Source organism: Zea mays, chromosome 1 (genome assembly GCF_902167145.1).
Source record: "Zea mays cultivar B73 chromosome 1, Zm-B73-REFERENCE-NAM-5.0, whole genome shotgun sequence".
NCBI classification, from domain to species: domain Eukaryota; kingdom Viridiplantae; phylum Streptophyta; class Magnoliopsida; order Poales; family Poaceae; genus Zea; species Zea mays.
In genome coordinates this window covers 200,562,691-200,581,159 of record NC_050096.1, presented here as the reverse complement: position 1 = coordinate 200,581,159, position 18,469 = coordinate 200,562,691, and the positions used below count along the sequence as shown (strand labels likewise).

The following is an 18,469-nucleotide window of genomic DNA, read 5'->3' as shown; positions in this document are numbered from 1 at the left end:
GCCTGTGGGCCGGACGGTCCGCGCGGGCGCAGAGCAGATTAGGGTTCCAAGTTTTGTGCTACGGTTGTTAGCTAAAATCGCGGGATAAGCTCGGAAATTAGTTTGTAAAGGGTCCAGCCCCCCTCCTCTATAAATAGAGAGGTATACGGCCGATTTGTAATCAACAATCGAATCAATACAACTTCTATTTCACATTTTATCCTAGGAGTAGTTCTAGTCTAGTTTAGGTTTAGCCTTCCAATCCTCAATTCTTCGTCTCTCTTCGACTCTACGTCGATTAGAGGAGTCTAGGTCGGCCGGCCCGAGCCTAGACACCACCTAGGATCTCTCCTCCCCGACGGGGTCCCTCCCGGGAGCGAGATCCAGGCGCCGTCGGCGGTCTTCCGCCGCCCCTGCGCACGCGCGGACCGTCCGGCCCTAGGGCGCGGACCGTCCGGCCGTCAGGCAGGGAACTCGGGCTCCTGCACCAGGTCGCGGACCGTCCGGCCCTGTGCCGCGGACCGTCCGCGCCTGACCAGAAAGCACCGCCGCCTCGCACCAGGCCGCGGACCGTCCGGCCCCCGCGCGCGGACCGTCCGCCCCTGTGCAGAGAGCACCGCCGCTGGTTCTCTTGAATAATTGGCGCCTCCAAAAAGGCGTCAAAATACTTTTTGGCGACTCCGCTGGGGACAACACATATAGACCTATCAAATCGGCCCTCAATGGCCGGTTCAAAAGATAGCTCTGAGGTTTCCACCAGCAATATCATCACACCGACATGGGAAGCCTTGCCGGCTGAAGAACAGCTTCTGTTCGAGGAGCGCCAGGAGCAGCTGGTCCAAGAAGCAAAGGCGAAGTTCCTGGCTGACTTCAAAGTGGACAGGAACAACAAAGTCGTTCGGCAACGGGCGACAGATCTGGCTTCGCTCCGACCTACTACGATTACCCCAAATGTAAGTAGCACCAACGAACTCCAATCTCTTAAAGCTTACATAGACGAACAGCGAGAACAGATGCAAAATATCATAGGGGTTATGCAAAACGATTGTAGGAGACTAGTACGTGCATTTGATAAATCTAGTATAGCAAATTTTCCTTCACACGAGGTTGAATTAGGAGATAATACACGTAATACATCGGTTAAAGGTTGTCACAACCAGTCACAACCCCCTTATGGGATGCCGATGGACACGTACCCTGAGCAAACGCAAATCGGCAGTAAACCAGCCGATCTACACATGTCCGGACCGTCCGCTCGCGAGCGCGGACCGTCCGGGTCAGCCACAGTCGGGCACATTTTTAATGAGTTACCTAGACACGCACCCGAGCCACCACATAGGGCACCGAATTTAAACTATCCAGTCGGACGGTCCGCATACAACGACGGACGGTCCGCATATAATCACGGACGGTTCGGGTACGTATCCGGACAGTCCGCGCATGAGTCTTTTGAGGGGGATTATTACCTGAATCCTCGCCCGTCCCAACAACACTTCCCATCACATTATGCAATGCACCAGCCCATTAATTCAGGATCCAGAGCCCAGGAAAGCTTCCCGGCCCCACCTAGAAGGCCGGAAAGAAACGATCAAACATATGAGCCATATAGCGCAAATGGAAATGCACCACGTAGCTCAAACCAATGGGGGGAACGACAACATACTAACATGAAACCAACCCCACCTATGTTTGACCAGAGAGCCGGTGGTCTTGCACCGGCTGCCATTGGTATAGTGAGGGAAGAAATAGCTGGGGCGTTCCGAGATAAGCTCGGAGTAAGCATGATCCCTGGGGGGCAATCATATCGGAAGCCTTATGACAGCCGATTTGATCACCACCCATACCCACAGGGAACTAGGATACCCGAGTTTGCAAAGTTTTCGGGTGACCAAGGAAAGAGCACGCGTGAGCACATAGGCCAGTTCCTAGCACAATTAGGAGAATTGGCCGACACCGAAGCATTCTGTGTGCGTTTATTTTCATTATCCTTAACAGGGACTGCATTCACATGGTATGCCACGCTCCCTCCTAATTCCATTTTGTCATGGGGAGACTTAGAGCAAAAATTTCATGAACACTTCTTCTCTGGTGATTATGAGCTAGATTTAGTAGACTTAGTGACCCTACGACAAGAAAAGGATGAATCGGTTAGTGATTATATCCGGAGATTCCAGGATACGAGAAACTGATGCTTTCAAATTCATTTAACAGATAAACAACTGGCGGGAATAGCCTTTGATGGATTGCGCTATTATTTAAAAGAGAGATTAGAAGGCATCCAGATCTTTACTTTAGCACAATTACATCAGAGAGCTTCGGCTTGTGAAAGCCGAAGCAAAGAACTAGTCAGAATGGTTCATCATAATGTCCCTATAGTAGAACACAATCAAAGTAGTTCGGACGATGAACCAAAGAAAGTTTACACTGCCGAAATAGTTTGGCCCGAGCAGGCCAAATCTTCGGCTTGCTACTCCTTGCAGTCAGTTCAAAAGGAACGACAAGAGGAGGTTAAGTTTACATTTAATGTCGGCAAATATGATAAGATATTCGATGAATTACTAAAAAATGGTAACATTAAAATTGATTATATCGTTCCACCTGCCGACGAACTAAAGCGTCGCGCATACTGCAAGTGGCACAACTCATTTTCCCATGCCACTAATGATTGTAATGTGTTCCGACGACAAATTCAATCGGCCATTAATGAGGGACGATTGAAATTTCAGGAGGACACGGAGCCCTTCCCAATGAATGTGATTGACTTTAATGGCAAAAAGGTCCTAATTCGGCCCAACACAGCCGATAAGGGCAAAGACAAAGAAGTCATCATCGGCAACGCACGGGAGGCCGATGGAAACAACAAAATTTCTTGCAGGAAAGTGATGGCCGAGAAGACTCCTGATGGAGGGGAGACACTGAAGGTAACCATCACAAACTCCAGCGCTGGGGGGCAAGCACAGACAAGGGGATATGCGCGAGAACCCATACTACGCATCGCAGACGGTCCGGTGTCTAGGCGCGGACGGTCCGTAACATCACCGGACGGTCCGAAGCGTTCCGACGGACGGTCCGGCAACGTCAAAGAGCCGCGGCAACCACGTACCTTCAAACCACGACGACCAGAAATAGGTACGTGGAAAACTAACACGTTCAAGGCAACTGGTCGGTTGGTAAAATCTAGCCCGACCTTTGATCAATTATTGTCTAAATATGTGAAAAAGAAGGTTGGCTCCAGCGACCGGCCACCAAAGGGACCTCGCTTACCCACCCAGGTGCGACGGCAGGTTAGGCCGATTGGACCACCACACCAATCGGAAAGGACGGAAGGTCATAATGTTCAATTAAGACCTAACGTACCTGCATGGACACCTCCACCACCATATCCACCTATGCTATATCCATACACATACATACCTCCATCATATGTCCCAAATCAAATGTGGGGCAATGCCACCATACCCATTTGGGATGCCACAGTACCCCGCTTGGGGGGCACCCCAAACATCTGTATTCAATAGGTTGACACCTCCAGTACAAGACCGATTGAGAGCCCCTCAATCTGGTCCACGAGCACAGGCCCAGCAAGATTGCCGAACAACTCAGCCCCAAAGGCTGACTAATCCGGCAGGGGGACATACAGCTATAACCTCCAACAGTACGAAAAAGGGAGAGGTCATTAAAATAGGAGCGACAGATGTCGTCGTACAGCAAAATAACGAAGGGCCGATGATTTTTGGTGAATCGGCCAACACAAACAAAAAAGAAAGTACGACTGTCAATAAAATAGTCGATCCAAAATACTCCATGCCCCGATGGTGTCCATCGGGATTGACACGATCGCAAAAGCGAAAATTACAGCGCCTTAGGACAAAGGAGAATCAGGAGAAGGAGGCGGAAAAAATATTCAATGACACGCATCCGCAGTATCCGCCACCACAAAAGAGATGGAGACCAAAGGCCGTTGAGGAAAATCAAACGGCCATAAAGACAGAAAATAAAACAACAACTGTGCAGCTCTTTGCAGGTATGGCAGACAGTCCGGCTATAAAGACCGGACCAACCGTACAGGGCGCGGACCGTCCGACCCCTGAGGCCGGACCATCCGCACTACACCAAGACACCTCCAACGATGTACCGACACCCATGGAGGAAGATGACCTGCAAAGAGAAGACCTGGTCGACTATGAAGCTACGCCAGAACACTTGGAAAATTAGGAAAAGCTAGGTGACAGATTGGTCAGGATCAGTATGCTCACTCGACGGTGTTGGGACTGACAGTTCGATCAAAGATAAAGGGGTCACGTCCGAGACCAAGACGACTGCGTACCATCCTAGTAAGTGGCAAGATGCCTAAGAAAACCGATGTGATAACATCGAGTTAATTGCTTTTGGTTCGCTCAGCTCCACCAAAAGGCAGGGGGGCATATGTTGAGCACCAAATTGAGCGCGCGGACGGTCCGGCCCTGAGGCCGAACGGTCCGCGGTCCGGACGGTCCGCGCCTGTGGGCCGGACGGTCCGCGCGGGCGCAGAGCAGATTAGGGTTCCGAGTTTTGTGCTACGGTTGTTAGCTAAAATCGCGGGATAAGCTCGGAAATTAGTTTGTAAAGGGTCCAGCCCCCCTCCTCTATAAATAGAGAGGTATACGGCCGATTTGTAATCAACAATCGAATCAATACAACTTCTATTTCACATTTTATCCTAGGAGTAGTTCTAGTCTAGTTTAGGTTTAGCCTTCCAATCCTCAATTCTTCGTCTCTCTTCGACTCTACGTCGATTAGAGGAGTCTAGGTCGGCCGGCCCGAGCCTAGACACCACCTAGGATCTCTCCTCCCCGACGGGGTCCCTCCCGGGAGCGAGATCCAGGCGCCGTCGGCGGTCTTCCGCCGCCCCTGCGCACGCGCGGACCGTCCGGCCCTAGGGCGCGGACCGTCCGGCCGTCAGGCAGGGAACTCGGGCTCCTGCACCAGGTCGCGGACCGTCCGGCCCTGTGCCGCGGACCGTCCGCGCCTGACCAGAAAGCACCGCCGCCTCGCACCAGGCCGCGGACCGTCCGGCCCCCGCGCGCGGACCGTCCGCCCCTGTGCAGAGAGCACCGCCGCTGGTTCTCTTGAATAATTGGCGCCTCCAAAAAGGCGTCAACACATTGTTCTGTATTTTTGCACTGTAGACTAAAACATTGTTGTGCATTTCTGCACTGTAGACTATAATATCCTCCTAATATAGTTTGAATATGGGTATAGCAACTCAAACAAGGGTTCGGGCTCGATCCCCAAAACGAGGACTACGCCAGCTATCTTGGTTGGTTCACTGCATGGAAGGATATCCAAGGCGGCAAGCAGCCAAGCACTGTCTGTTCGAGCCCGGCGGCCGGAGCCAAGCTTTTGGCCTTTTGGCTAGAAGAATCAGCTAGGAAGGTCGGTTGACTGTCTTCTCTGTCCCAGCTGTTTTCTTCGTTTGGGCACCCTAGTTTGAGTAGCTTCTATCTTGCCGCTGCTGTGCTATATCTGCTGCATGCCACTTCTCCGATCCATCCATCACCGTCCGTGAGTGATCGATCGATCGGCGCCGTCGTACGTTCGCCGGCCGCCGGCGATGGACGCGGAGGACGAGCGTGACCTGTTGAAGAAGATACGGGCGCTGGAGGAGGGCCAGGCCGAGCTCAAGCGACAGGTGTCCAAGCTCCAGCGGCGTCCGGACCGGGACCGCCGCGGCGGCTCCTCCTCGTCGTCGCAGCCCGCCGACGCCGCCACCGAGTCCTCGCCATCCAGTCGCTGGGGCAGGTCGCTCACGTCCTCGACCTCCACGGGAAGGTCCTCTACTGGTAACTTTTTCCTTTCTTTCTCCTACCGGCGTCCTGCTTCTTCCTTCGTTCCTGTGTGCACTCTCAGTAACTTCTCAACCTGCTGCATTGCTCCAATTCCAAACTAAACAAACAATGACGTGCAGTGGGATTCTTCCATCCTGCATGAAATTTGATACAAACCGATCTGCATGGTTGCTTTTCCTCGACGGGTACCATCCATGAACCATGCATGATCCATCCAGGAACCCGCGGAACGCCGAGCGTCTGAACCGCTACACGTCGGCTGAAGCCGTCGGGCAGGACATCACGAGGCTGATCGTCCACGCCGACGACAGTGTTGCCATTTGCAGAGGATGGTAGAGAATAGACCATGCTGACAAAGACACACCATGGCAACATGTTGCCAGAACTGCTTATGCTTATAGAAGGGGCAGTGGATGATTAAAAGTGGATTTTTTTTCTCTCTCTCTCTAAGAGCTTTGTGTAACCGTGTTGCATTGGACTGGACAATTCAAACCCAATTACTCCGATTCAAAAAGTTTGGTTCTGCGGCCACCCAACAGCAAAGCAGGGGTAGATTACAAGGATGACCATTTCAAAAGAAAAAAAAAAGAAACTGAAACAGGGGAAGGGCAACGGATGCACAAGTGTGTACATTAAGTAATTAATTTCAACTGCAGCAGCTCTCAAGCACGAAGTACATGGGTTCAAAACAAATGCGTTGCTCTTTCCTCTTCCCTTCCTCTCCAATAAACACACACACAATTCTGATTTTACGAAAGATGAATAATTCGTGGAAAAAATGGCATACCGACAGTAAATGGTGTTTCTTTACATGGGTTTTCAGTTGCTCATGCTGTCAGGCATCTGAAGATACATCAGGAGCAGCAGCCGGCTGATACGGTGCATTCACAAGAAGAGGAGACAACGCCTTGACTACAATGCTCATGCTTGGTCTGAACTCAGATTCGTATTGGACACAGAGAGCCGCCACTGCCGCTAGCTGCAGCAACAACAAAAAAAGGAAATAATAATTGTTGATGGCTTGGTATTTCACAAATGTGTTGCAGCCAGTGCTGATTTTGTTTATACTAATGACTTCAGATTTCAGTAGGCGATTTGAAAAATGTGGATTTTTGTCTCACAAATAAATAACACATAGAGCGAGAGAACGGGATGTACCTTTGCTACTCCCTTTGGAGGGTACTCTCCATTCAATCTTGGATCAACACATTGTTTCACCTTGTCCTCACCAAGCCTTGGTGTTGCCTAAGTTGAAACATACACGATAAATCAGACCCCTAACAATAACCACATAAAGTCGTCGGTATTCTTTTGCTATGTTTGTGGTCCTTCCGCACAACTCGAAACTTGCATATACTCTCACGTAGGTTTTTGGATTATTATAACAAACACAACATAGAAGCATGTATAAATAGCTTGTCGGTAATTGTTCGGGAGAAATGGCAAAAACTGATTTTAAAACATCATTGAGAATGGTAGTATGAAAATTTTAATTCATACCCAAGTAACAAGACTCTGCTGGCCCCTTGGCATTGTATGATCTACAGGTTTCCTTCCAGTAAGAAGCTCTAAAAGGACAACCCCAAAACTATATACATCACTTTTTTGAGTCAGTTGGCCAGTCATAGCATACCTGAAATGTATAATAGATCTCTTATGTCACTGATCAGATGAGGAACAAAGATAAAGTTCCAAAACATTCATCTCGTGCAAAATAGTGAAAAGATTATTAGCATGTTTCATTGTAATGAGGATAAAGTTAAATAAATGATAATTATGTGGGGGCATAATCCTAGATACATTATGCAAAGTATGAGCGAATTGCATATGTATGTCAAATAATTACTCTGGAGCATGATATCCGAAGGTTCCAAGGACACGAGTAGAATGTAGACGAGCAGCCATATCTGGAGATTGGCTTGAAAGATTGAAGTCTGCAATTTTGGCCTTGTAATCCTCAAATAAAAGAACATTGCTGGACCGTATATCTCGATGGACTATGGAAGGTTGAACCTTCTCATGAAGATATTCAAGACCTTTTGCAGCATCAACAGCAATTTTGACTCTTTGCATCCAATCAAGAGCAGGTCCAGGTTGTGCACCTGCAACACCTTTTCTTCCTGTTGAAAGAAAAAAAAACAAGTTAAAAACAACTTCGTGTTTTCATTCATGGTTATTTTTGTTTTATCTCCAAATGCTGCATATTAGCTAAGTGGCTAGATGCATACCGTGCAAAATATCATGTAGAGAGCCCATCGTAGCGAATTCGTAAGCCAGTAGACGTTGATCTCCTTGGATACAATAACCAAGCATGTCCACAAAGTTTTCATGCTTCAATCTTGAAACAACGGACACCTATATCCAAAATAGGAAATGGGAAAAGGGAAATTGTTCAATATTAGCATAAACAATATACAAAACATTATCAGAGAATTGATAATTTTGCAAAAACAATTTTATTGTAGTTAATAAGAGTTGTAGAGTATAATACAATTAAGTATTGGGTATCAGGGTCTGGGCAAACCACAAACCATACCTGTGCTAGAAATTCATTATCAGGCTCAGGATCTGCTGAAGTATCAAGCTTCTTGACAGCCACATGTTGTTCGTTTTCCAGAACAGCATAATATACTCTTCCATATGACCCCTCACCAACCAAAGCCTTGGACCCAAAATCATCCGTCTTTTCCCTCAATTCATCTAATGACAATGCAGGTACTTCAATAGAAGGCGGTTTTGCAGGATCACTGTTTGCATTTAAACCGTTTCCTGAAAGGCATATGTTGAATATGGCAATATGCTTATGATCTCAGCAGCAGAAGCATGGAATGCAGAGAGAAAAGGCGCAGAACAATTGTAGGCATGCCATGTAAACCCATCTAAAGTAAGAAGCACCTAATTACGAGGTAACTGAACCACCTAAAAGTTCAATCAGCATGACATTCTAACTAATCTGTGTCCTCATCTGTACCAAACAACAAACATGCTACCTTAAATGCCTTGCGTAAGCTCAAATTTACCTGGCTTTGCATTGAGAAGATTATAGCTAGATTTACATTTTTCTCTGTCTTTATTTCTCAGACTATTAAGTCATTCGAACGACAAGAACAAAAGTTCAATCTAACTGTTAAATACTATTCCAGTCAATTCTACTTGGTTATCTCTTGATATAAGGATGTATTGATCGATATCATGTGTGGGTACTAATGCTGGTCAGATAAGCAACTAACAAAGTAGTAGCAAGCTTGTACTCAGTTCGCCTTTTGAAATGAAAATTTCAGGTGGGATCGTGCCTCACCCATTGAGCTGTCACACGTAGCAGGCCTGGGAATCATTAATCTTCCTAGAATAATATGTACAGCTAGCTTGCTGACCCAGGCCTGAACTAGCACCATTTTCGACTTTAGAATTTGTACAACAGTGTTTAAGTGCAGCTGTTTGATCAACAACATGGTGTGTTTTTTAATGAAACCGTCACATTGCCGAACTTATATTGGATACAACACGGTACATTCAGCTAACTTGAAATGTATCTAACATATCTTTAGCTGTTGAGAAAATATAAGATAAAAAATAGTTTCAAATTTTCCATCAGGCATGCTATATATAGGGAATGAAAATGGGACTTGGTCCAGCAAAAAAATAGTTTTGTCAAAACCAAAACCTGTTTTCATATGTTATGCTCTGTGCTGTGCATCTAATACAAGTTTAATCTACCACCAGGGGCCAAATAATCCTAAAATTACGTCATCTGTTTTTCATTAATACAAAGTACATGCTAGGATTTGTGCTCTAATCTTCTGTGCATTGATAAAATAATGCTATAAGAAATATATCATAACCAACAGACATACCATTACCACTTGTTCTATCAGGACTGCTCGTAAATCCATTTTCGTTTTCGAGATACGGTGTGTCAAAATGACTGCAGCAAAGCCACCGGCGCATAATGACCTATTCAACTCTGCTCCTAGTTCTTCTTTTCCTTCCTTCTCTTCAAATGGAAAAAAAATTGCAAGCATATTTGATGTAAGCATCAATAAATCTCGTAAGTTCCATGCAGAAGCCATTTCACCCAACATTTTAGGGAAAAGCTTCAACATATAAATTGGTAACACTAAACTATCAAGTACTAGCTATTCACATACAGAAGACAATAAAGAAAACAAACCAGGAAGAACAGATCACATACAGAAGATTGCATGCTATGGAACTTCTGTGTCTGTTTTTCATCGAAAAGAAATCAAGCTTGTCCAATTTGGAAAGAAACATATGTATATTCTACCAGCCCACATTCTAGTCCTTTAACCAGAATAAAAGAAGTTCTCTCAATTTCTCTAGTCCAGTTTGATGCTGGTCAGTGACAAGATATATAATCTTACGGGGATGAAACACTACTGCACGGTTTCAATGATGCGATGAACCAACAGAGACCTCTTCGAAGTCCAAACAACATCACAAATTTGCAGAGAGCCACAATGACATGTCTAGTGTGTGAGAGAGAGGCATTCAGAGAGATACTAAAAGCACTGTGCTCAAACTCATAAATTCGGTTAGGTTACGAACTTACGACAGAGTCCAATCACCCCCCTAGTTTTGAACCCACAAAAAACCCGGATTTAGTTTCCCAAAAATATCAATCCAGGCAACCCCACCCCTTGAGTTTGAGCTCACAAAACCGCAGCACTGAAAAAATGGATCACCCAAGCCGAGAAGGAGCGAAGCCCTCACCTGACGCACGCGAGCAATGGAGGCGGGCGGGCTCGGCCTGTTCGAATGGTTTCCGGGCTGGCAACTCGCCTGCTCAGGGGGCAAGGAGGAAGAGGAACAGAGCAGAGCAGCGGAGGGCGGCGTCTGTCTGAGCTGGGTTCTGGGGAAGGCAAATCATTTCGCCATTTTCAGCTGGAGCGGCGGAGTCGCCTTTCTACCTGTAGCCCCCCTGTCGACCTCCGCCGGCACCGCTCGCCTCGCCCTTTCCAGCTCCCGGCGGTTTTCTAAATAATGCGTTTGGTGATCATCCCTATTATTGCCGACTCACTGACTGATTGATCTGCCTCCCGCACCTGTTCTGTTCCCGCGGATTTGGTCGCCGCGGAGTTTGGCACTTTGATTGATTGGTTGGTTGATTGATCGGTCACCGCCGGCATGTTTATAATAAACAAACAGGCTTAAAATCCGCTAAAAGCCAACCGCTTTGATCGCCGACTGGTTGTTTTTAGGTAGCAAACAACTGTTCTTCGTCGACAGAACTGTAACGAGGAAAATTCCGCCGCCGCCCGGGCCGGCGCGTTCGAGCGAACACATGGATGAAGCGGGACCCGGGCTGGCGAGAGTCGTCGCACCTATGGGTCGCGAGCTCAAAACGGTTCGAGACTGGTGAGCCGCCTCGAATTTAAAACGGCTCGCGAGTTTAGTCAAGCTAAGTCTGATTTTTGAGGAAGGAACAAGCTGAGCCGTGCCAAATTAGTTAATTTATAAAATAATAGAAAAAAATAGATGATTCTATGGATAAAAAAGTCATTTCTTAATTTTTAATGATAAATTTATAACATTTAATAATTTAACTTACTTATAATATTGAATAATGTCTTTATATTTCACATTTACATATTTTTAAATTATTTTATAATGTAATAATATTTATTAGTGTGCGGCTCGAGAGCCAACTTCAAACCGAGCAAGCTTTACTCTTAAGCTAATACAATGGGCGAGCCAAACTTGAACAGCCATCTAGCCACACCGAAACGACAGCTTGGCTCCTATCCTACCCGAGTGCAGATAGCCTAACCAATTCAATTCAAAATTCAATCCAAAAAATTAAACTGTTAGAACACTTCAACACTTTTAACCATTATCTCTCTGACAATCATCATGTCGTAACATCATAATGCCAACACACTAGCATCTGAAAGTAAACGTGTGTCCCTGAATCCACTATTACGATTGTGGCAGTCGTTCTGATGAAATCTGCGTGTTTTCCGACTAGTTTAGAAACCCTATTTTTTTAAGAGATTGTCATTTTCCTAACGCCCCGTTTGGATCATTAAAATTAAATTTCATTCTAATAATAATAATTTGGACATATATCAATTAAGCTAATTCGGTTTTATGTAAAAATATATTTATATACTATTATTAGTAAGATGTCGGAGATATTTATGTGCTACATTTTTACTATAAAGGAGTGAGACGAAAAGCGTTATGTAAGTTACAAAGTAGAAACCAATTTTACTAATGCATAAAATCATTTCCCACCCTCCACCTCATGAATTTGAGATAAACTTATATCTGAACTTTGAAAAGTGGTGGAATGTCAAATTTCAAACTAAATAAGTTATTTTATTGAGTGAATTCTATTTCCTCTAAAATGAAGGGATCCAAACGTCCCGTAAGAGAAATTAGTTCATTTTCCCTGAGGCCCCGTTTGTTTCGTCGGAAATGAATTCCATTTTAATAATTACAATTTAAACAAAACTAATTAAGTTTTTATATTTATATATGTAATATTTTTATATAATATCTTAAATCATATGAGAGAGATAGTTATATACTACATTCATGTTATAGCGAAGCAAGTAGAAGGGTTTACTATAAGTTGTACATCGGAAAAATAGCATGTAAATGTATAAAATCAATTTGCATCGCTCATCCCATAAATTTAAGATAAGATTATATGATAACTTTGGAAAGTGGTGGAATGTCATGTTCTAAAAAAATAGCTTATTCTATTAGTAAGATTCTAATTCCTCAAAATAAAAGAAAACAAATGGAACCTTTAAAAAATTAAAATCTTTTGGAAAATTAGTTCATTTTTCTTTAAGACTTGTCTACTGGGATAAAACAGGGTCAGTTTTCTCAGGAAAGGCTAACCAGCACGGCACAAACCCTTCATGAGGAAAGGGTCAACCAGCTCCGCACATGCTTTGCTTCTGTGGCATTTCCTAGATTAACTATAGGCTACTGATAAAAAAAAATTAACTATAGACTAGCTACGGTTAAATATAGGTTGCTAAACTCTGGGTTTGAGGGTAAGTGTGCCGATGCTGCTATTTGGCTGGTCAGACAAAAAAAACACGCTAGCATGTTAGGAAACTAGTAAGGCCCTGTTTGAAATTATAGTATTTTTGCAGTTTTGAAACAATACTATGATATTTGATGATACTATAGTAATAGAACTCAAAAGATGTTTAGTTTGTCTAGTCAAAACTCAGTTTTAAATACCATGGTTTACCCAAAACTGTGGTATTTTTGGAGTTTTCGAAACTCCACTCAGGACCTCAGTTTTCTTCTCTTCTCTCTACATATACTTTGTTTTTCCAATAGAACCAAACAGATCTCGGTTTTGAGCAATACTATAGTTTTATTGTGGTAAAGCAATACCGTAGTATTTATGTCATGTACAATTATAAACTATGGTATCTCAAAATTACAGTATTTTGAAACTGCATTCCCAAACAGGCCCTAAAAGATTGAAAACACAAGGCTATAGCGATCCACTGCAAGAGCAAAACGAGAACGAATGACTTCAATAGCAGTAAACAATACATCAGTCCAAATGGACCCAGGGCCAACTAATTTGACCACTACCAGCCTACAACATGGGGGGAGGGAGGGGGAGGACAGAATCTTGGAATGCATGGAGCGGGAGACGCCTTCTATTAGAACATGGTTTCCAACACAGTAGACTTCAAAAACATGCCGAACCATCAATCGAGGTTTTACCAGACTACTGACCCTCACCAGCATCACCCTTCGAGGCCTCATTGCCCTCCTCGATGCCGTCCTCCTGCCACCAAGGAAAATTTCATAATATTACTCTAGATCCGTGAGTATGAATAATGTATCATACAAACATGCTAAATTGAGCAGCGAGGAGATACCGTTGTGCTGTCAGCGGTCCATAGGGTTAGGTTGTCCCTCAGGAGCTGCATGATCAAGGTGCTATCTTTGTATGAATCCTCGCCAAGCGTATCCAACTGAGAAATAGCCTCATCAAACGCCTGCAAAGAATAGTTGATCAGGAATAAAATTCACATGTGCCATAAAAAAATCGCTCCTCAGATTGTACACATCATGCATTCATGCTGTCTAGCATATGATCATCAGCTTTCTCAGTCAACAACAAATACCATGTGATTCTTCTAGATCAACATACCAACACAACAATAATATTAATAAGAAAGGTATGGCGATGAATTACTGCTGCCACTGCTAGATAAGGTATTGGTTCGTGCGGCAAAAAGTGCCAAAAATGCTCATCACCAAAGCATGAAGAGAGGCACATATCGTAGCCAACAATGCAATTATGCCCAGATGTCCAACAGTGAACTGAAACAAAAGAAATCCGCAATCCACTTGAAACTAAAGCCCATATGAGTAATCATATAGAACCAGCAGAGTCATCCAGTTGCTCTGATGAAAGTAACAGAAGGATCTAATAATACTTGCAATGAAACAGTAAAATTCCTGTGTTTTAGTTTTGGAAGACCAATTCACATTCAATTTTGCACCTTTTCTTTCAGCCCAGATTCAAACAAGCAACACAAAAGACAGTTACAACTCAGAAAGCTACAACAGCAAATAGAAAGACAAATGTGATACCTACCTGCCTGGCAAGGTTGCAAGCTTTGTCTGGAGAGTTCAGAATCTCGTAATAGAAAACTGAGAAGTTAAGTGCAAGTCCAAGTCTTATGGGATGAGTAGATGCCAGTTCCGCCAACGCAATATCCTACAAGTATAAGGCAGACATTTTTTAAAAGATATTGAATTGCAGTGCTTAAGGGAAAATATATCCACTATTGACTAAAAGTAGTTAAGCAATAATCAAATACAAGGTTGTTATGGCCAATGAAAACATGAACCAACCTGAGCTGCCTTATAAGCTATCATTGTACTCTCTGCAGCTTCCTTCCTCTCAGCACCAGTCTTAAACTCAGCAAGGTACCTTCCAATCGAAAAACAAAAAATAAAAAGTGCACCAAATTAGAAATATTATTACAGACTATATATAGATTAACCTAACAATATAATGTTCCACTTCCTAACCTGTGATAATCTCCCTTCATCTTGAGGTAAAACACCTTCGACTCTGCAGCAGTGGAGGAAGGCACAAGGTGAGAGTCGATCAACTTCAGGATACCATCACAAATGTTGCTCAATTCAGCCTCAATCTTGCCACGGTACTCCTTGATCTGAATAACATGTTCCTCATTCTTACGGGACTCCTCCTTATGCTCGATGGAGGAGATAATGCGCCATGAGGCACGGCGGGCCCCAATTACGTTCTTGTAGGCAACAGATAAGAGGTTCCGCTCCTCAACGGTGAGCTCTTCCACATCTACGGTCTTAGCCACCTTCTCCATGTACTCAACCATTTCCTCGTACCGTTCTGCTTGCTCAGCCAGCTTGGCCATGTAAACATTATCCTCCCGCGACATGTTGATGTTGATCAAGAAATAGAGTTACTGCAATAGCCCAGAAAAAAAAACTCTGATGAGGTAATGTCAAGAGCCAATAGAAACTGCATCATCTAAACAAAATAACAACATGACTACATGAGGAAGGGAAATGAGTATCTAATTGAGATCTTCACAGAATTCTAGCTCACTTACAGTACATAAGAATAAAATACAAGTGATGTGACCACATAAACATGCCTACAAAATCTTTGAGGAAATATCCAGAACATTGTACAATTGTTCCAACAAAAATGTATTAAGTTATAATAACATTTTAATTTGGGGATCCCTAGATTTCGCTATAACTACATAAATCCCCAAAATACGGCCTAGTATCATTTATCAGTTTGTTGCGATGTCCATCCATGTGAACACGACAAAACATTGAATATTATGATCTGATACTACATAGTACATACAATACAGCATAACAAAAAGGTGCAACAACAAGCCAACCAGATATAACCATGACAACAGCTATTACCTCGAGGACACTGCAACACAAGAACCAAACTACACCACTACCAACATAAGCATATTACTCCCTATTCCAGTACCAGATTAACAATTTTACACAATATCGTAAAGCCATCAGCTCCCAAAGGCTCCCAAGGGCGAAACGTTTCAGTAAGACCTTGTTTGGATGCCCATGTATCCATCCCAATCCGTGCGTTGGAGTTTACATATGGATTGAGCTGGATCGGTGGGAATTCAAACAAAGCCTACGCGGAAAATCACTTACAACCGTGTAGGCTGTAGCATCAGGACGAGCGCGACCTAGTTCCAGAAATCATAGGGCAGGTGTACAACTACATCAGATTTCGAGTACTGGGCCGGTCAAATCGAAATGATCAACGAACTCGCCTACCCAAAAGTAATCAATACATTATCCCGAGTAATCTCCTCTGACCAAATGGAGAAAACGGGTGACAGAAAAGATCTCGAGTTTACGCGCAACAATGCCAGCCTAATCGGGCGGATCTATGCGCCCCGACACGGTCGGGTTCACAGATCTCGCGGATCGGAACCGAACGAGAAACCCCTACTACACCAGCGACAAGCAGATCTAACCGCTTCACGTAGCATTGCCCGAAAAATTCAAATAAAACCCGGGGGAAATCGTCGCCGCTCGCATCCCCCACATCAGTATGGCGACATCAAACGATAGTAACAGGAGCATAAAAGGAATTGAGGGGGCCCTCTAACACTAACCTTTCGGGAGTTCGACGGTCGGTGGTGCACGGGCGCGGCGGACTCGGGTCGTCTCGATCTCGACGTCGAGTGGCTCAGTGGCGCTAGGGCGGAGACGAGGGGTGGTGTGGACGGGGGCGCCCTATATCGCTCGAAGGAATCGGCAGGTCGTGCGGTCAACGCGCCAATGCCGTCGGCGTTTGGGCCGAGAGGGCCCATCCGCAGTCTCACTTCACTGGTGTCTGGTGGGAAAGCAGATGACATGCGTAACTTTTTCGTTTTTTATATATTTTAGTACCAAAAACTTTTTCATAGAATCCTTGTGGCACTATGGGTAGGACTCTGACAGGATCCTTTGTGGTTACCGTTATGAACATAACTACAGCTGACGGATTCTTTGTGGTTACCTTTATGGACATAGCTACAGCTGACTGGCTAACGTGTGGCATAAGTCGTGGTCTGGTCCGGTCCACACGTCAGCCGTTGAACGTAACTGCTCAGAAAACACGTCTAGGTAAATCCCCTATTGCCTGGCTAGCACTCTGTTGTCTAAGACTGTTTACAGTAGTCTACCTAAAATTTATCTAAAATCATTGTTTTACACTCTAAACTGTACTGAAGTTTAAATATGGGTATAGATATAGATAAGCTCCTGGAGATAGCCTAAGGGACGACATGTCCTACCTCTATATAAAGTTATAAACGTTTCCAACAGATTTGGACCTCATTTGAGTTATTTTTCATCCATAGAGGGGTAAGGACTGAGAAAGCTTCATAGCGACGATGCCCTGCCAGATTTAGTCGCGACTCAGTATGTTGAAGACTTGAAGTCGTCAAGTCGGCCTATTCTTTTGAATAGATGGAGTCATGGAGGATGGAGAAGGAAGGGAGCAGAGGAGCTGCCGTACGGCGGTGTGGGACAGTGGGAGGGAGTTGGGGATTTATTTATTTACTAGGTGAGTGCCCATGCGTTGCGACGGAAGTAAAAAAATTGTATGAAACATATAAACAGAACGACAAATATCACTATGATATGTAAAATTCCGTGTGGTAAACATTATCAATATCACACATTATTTCTAAAGAGTTAGTTTAGATTTTTGTAATGACGGACAAATATGTCGACAACCATACACTAATCTAATCCTTTTTAGCGATATCGATAAGTCGTTGTTGTATGTTTGCAGGGATGATATATCGACACGAATTGTCCTCATAACTTAACAGATCAATCACAAAGTTCCTTCGAATAATCTTTGCATCCTACACACAAAGACAGCAGAGAACAAAACGTTGAATTTGTATTATGTAACCGGAATGTATGTTTCAACATGAAACGAGCGTACTACACTCACCCTAATAAATTCCATTCGTCTGTCATTCCCTCACATGGTCATAACTTGGAGAACGAGGTAGCTGGTATTAAGCCTATAGATGAATGTTTGGCCAACTATGTTATATACAATGATTATCATAGAAAAATTTAAACTGCTGAGAAGGTGGTACGAAGAAAATACCCTCTGAAGTCAATTGGAACACCATTCTGAATTGTATATTCCCACTTAAAAATATCCTTCGCCCATACATTATGTTTCTTGTTGTAGACAATCTTATATTTCTTTGAGGCCATGATAATCGCTTCTGTGAACCTCTTGTATGACATGTGCTTATACCTATCTGTCTGCTTTGCATATGTCATTTCTATTTCTTTGAGCGGCCGAGAAGCAACTTGGAGGTTTGGCCACCTGTGGTCTTTTAACTCCTTACGTTGAGATATCATATCAATTTATCTTTAAAGCCCTTTAATCTTTATATATTGTAAAACAAAATCAGAGATTGGGATAAGTTAATAGTGAATTAGTAATTAGCTTGTGCATACTCACAGAGTCAGTGAGGTCTTTGCGGTCTTGTGAAGTATCAAGTGAATCGAGCACTTGTATCTCCATATTTCTTGCATTGATCACGACAAGATACCAATGCGTCTCTCGGATGTTTATCAGAATAAACACCTAC

At 44.1% G+C, this 18,469-nt stretch overlaps 3 protein-coding genes across 5 annotated transcripts; 1 reads left to right on the top strand and 2 right to left on the bottom strand.

Annotated features, from left to right (window-relative positions):
* Nucleotides 1–5,119: 5,119 nt before the first annotated feature.
* LOC100277376 (uncharacterized) lies at nucleotides 5,120–6,399 on the top strand. 2 transcript variants are annotated; one of them, XM_008666211.4, is made up of 2 exons: nucleotides 5,120–5,801; nucleotides 6,026–6,399. In XM_008666211.4, exons 1-2 carry the CDS (start codon nucleotides 5,573–5,575, stop codon nucleotides 6,049–6,051), a joined length of 255 nt encoding a protein of 84 aa, XP_008664433.1. In that variant the 5' UTR covers nucleotides 5,120–5,572; the 3' UTR covers nucleotides 6,052–6,399. The 2 variants fall into 2 exon arrangements, with proteins under 2 accessions (XP_008664433.1, XP_023157089.1); XM_023301321.1 differs by having other exon boundaries at nucleotides 5,927–6,395.
* Nucleotides 6,287–11,041, bottom strand: LOC100193393 (uncharacterized). Of its 2 annotated transcripts, none has more exons than XM_008666203.3 (8): nucleotides 10,539–11,041; nucleotides 9,662–9,801; nucleotides 8,344–8,576; nucleotides 8,036–8,162; nucleotides 7,654–7,927; nucleotides 7,308–7,440; nucleotides 6,966–7,052; nucleotides 6,287–6,786 (listed from the first exon to the last, which is right to left on the bottom strand). In XM_008666203.3, exons 2-8 carry the CDS (start codon nucleotides 9,753–9,755, stop codon nucleotides 6,643–6,645), a joined length of 1,092 nt encoding a protein of 363 aa, XP_008664425.1. In that variant the 5' UTR covers nucleotides 9,756–9,801; nucleotides 10,539–11,041; the 3' UTR covers nucleotides 6,287–6,642. The 2 variants fall into 2 exon arrangements, with proteins under 2 accessions (XP_008664425.1, NP_001296808.1); NM_001309879.1 differs by having other exon boundaries at nucleotides 6,422–6,786; nucleotides 9,662–9,796; nucleotides 10,539–10,836.
* A 2,267-nt stretch (nucleotides 11,042–13,308) lies between these two features.
* LOC542194 (uncharacterized) lies at nucleotides 13,309–16,579 on the bottom strand. Its single transcript, NM_001111808.1, is given in 6 exon segments — nucleotides 13,309–13,593; nucleotides 13,688–13,807; nucleotides 14,413–14,535; nucleotides 14,673–14,751; nucleotides 14,853–15,271; nucleotides 16,478–16,579. Coding segments are annotated over 5 exon segments (774 nt in total). The 5' UTR covers nucleotides 15,245–15,271; nucleotides 16,478–16,579; the 3' UTR covers nucleotides 13,309–13,533.
* Nucleotides 16,580–18,469: the final 1,890 nt, after the last annotated feature.

Bases quoted from the DNA above. Each gene is read 5' to 3' on its own strand.
- LOC100193393 (XM_008666203.3), bottom strand. From the start codon at position 9,755: ATGCGCCGGTGGCTTTGCTGCAGTCATTTTGACACACCGTATCTCGAA. The intron at 7,928-8,035 runs GTATGCATCTAG...TTCTTTCAACAG, and splicing joins TCTACATGATATTTTGCACG to GAAGAAAAGGTGTTGCAGGT. The intron at 6,787-6,965 runs GTACATCCCGTT...TTGTTGCTGCAG, and splicing joins CTCCAAAGGGAGTAGCAAAG to CTAGCGGCAGTGGCGGCTCT.
- LOC100277376 (XM_008666211.4), top strand. From the start codon at position 5,573: ATGGACGCGGAGGACGAGCGTGACCTGTTGAAGAAGATACGGGCGCTG. The intron at 5,802-6,025 runs GTAACTTTTTCC...TGATCCATCCAG, and splicing joins CACGGGAAGGTCCTCTACTG to GAACCCGCGGAACGCCGAGC.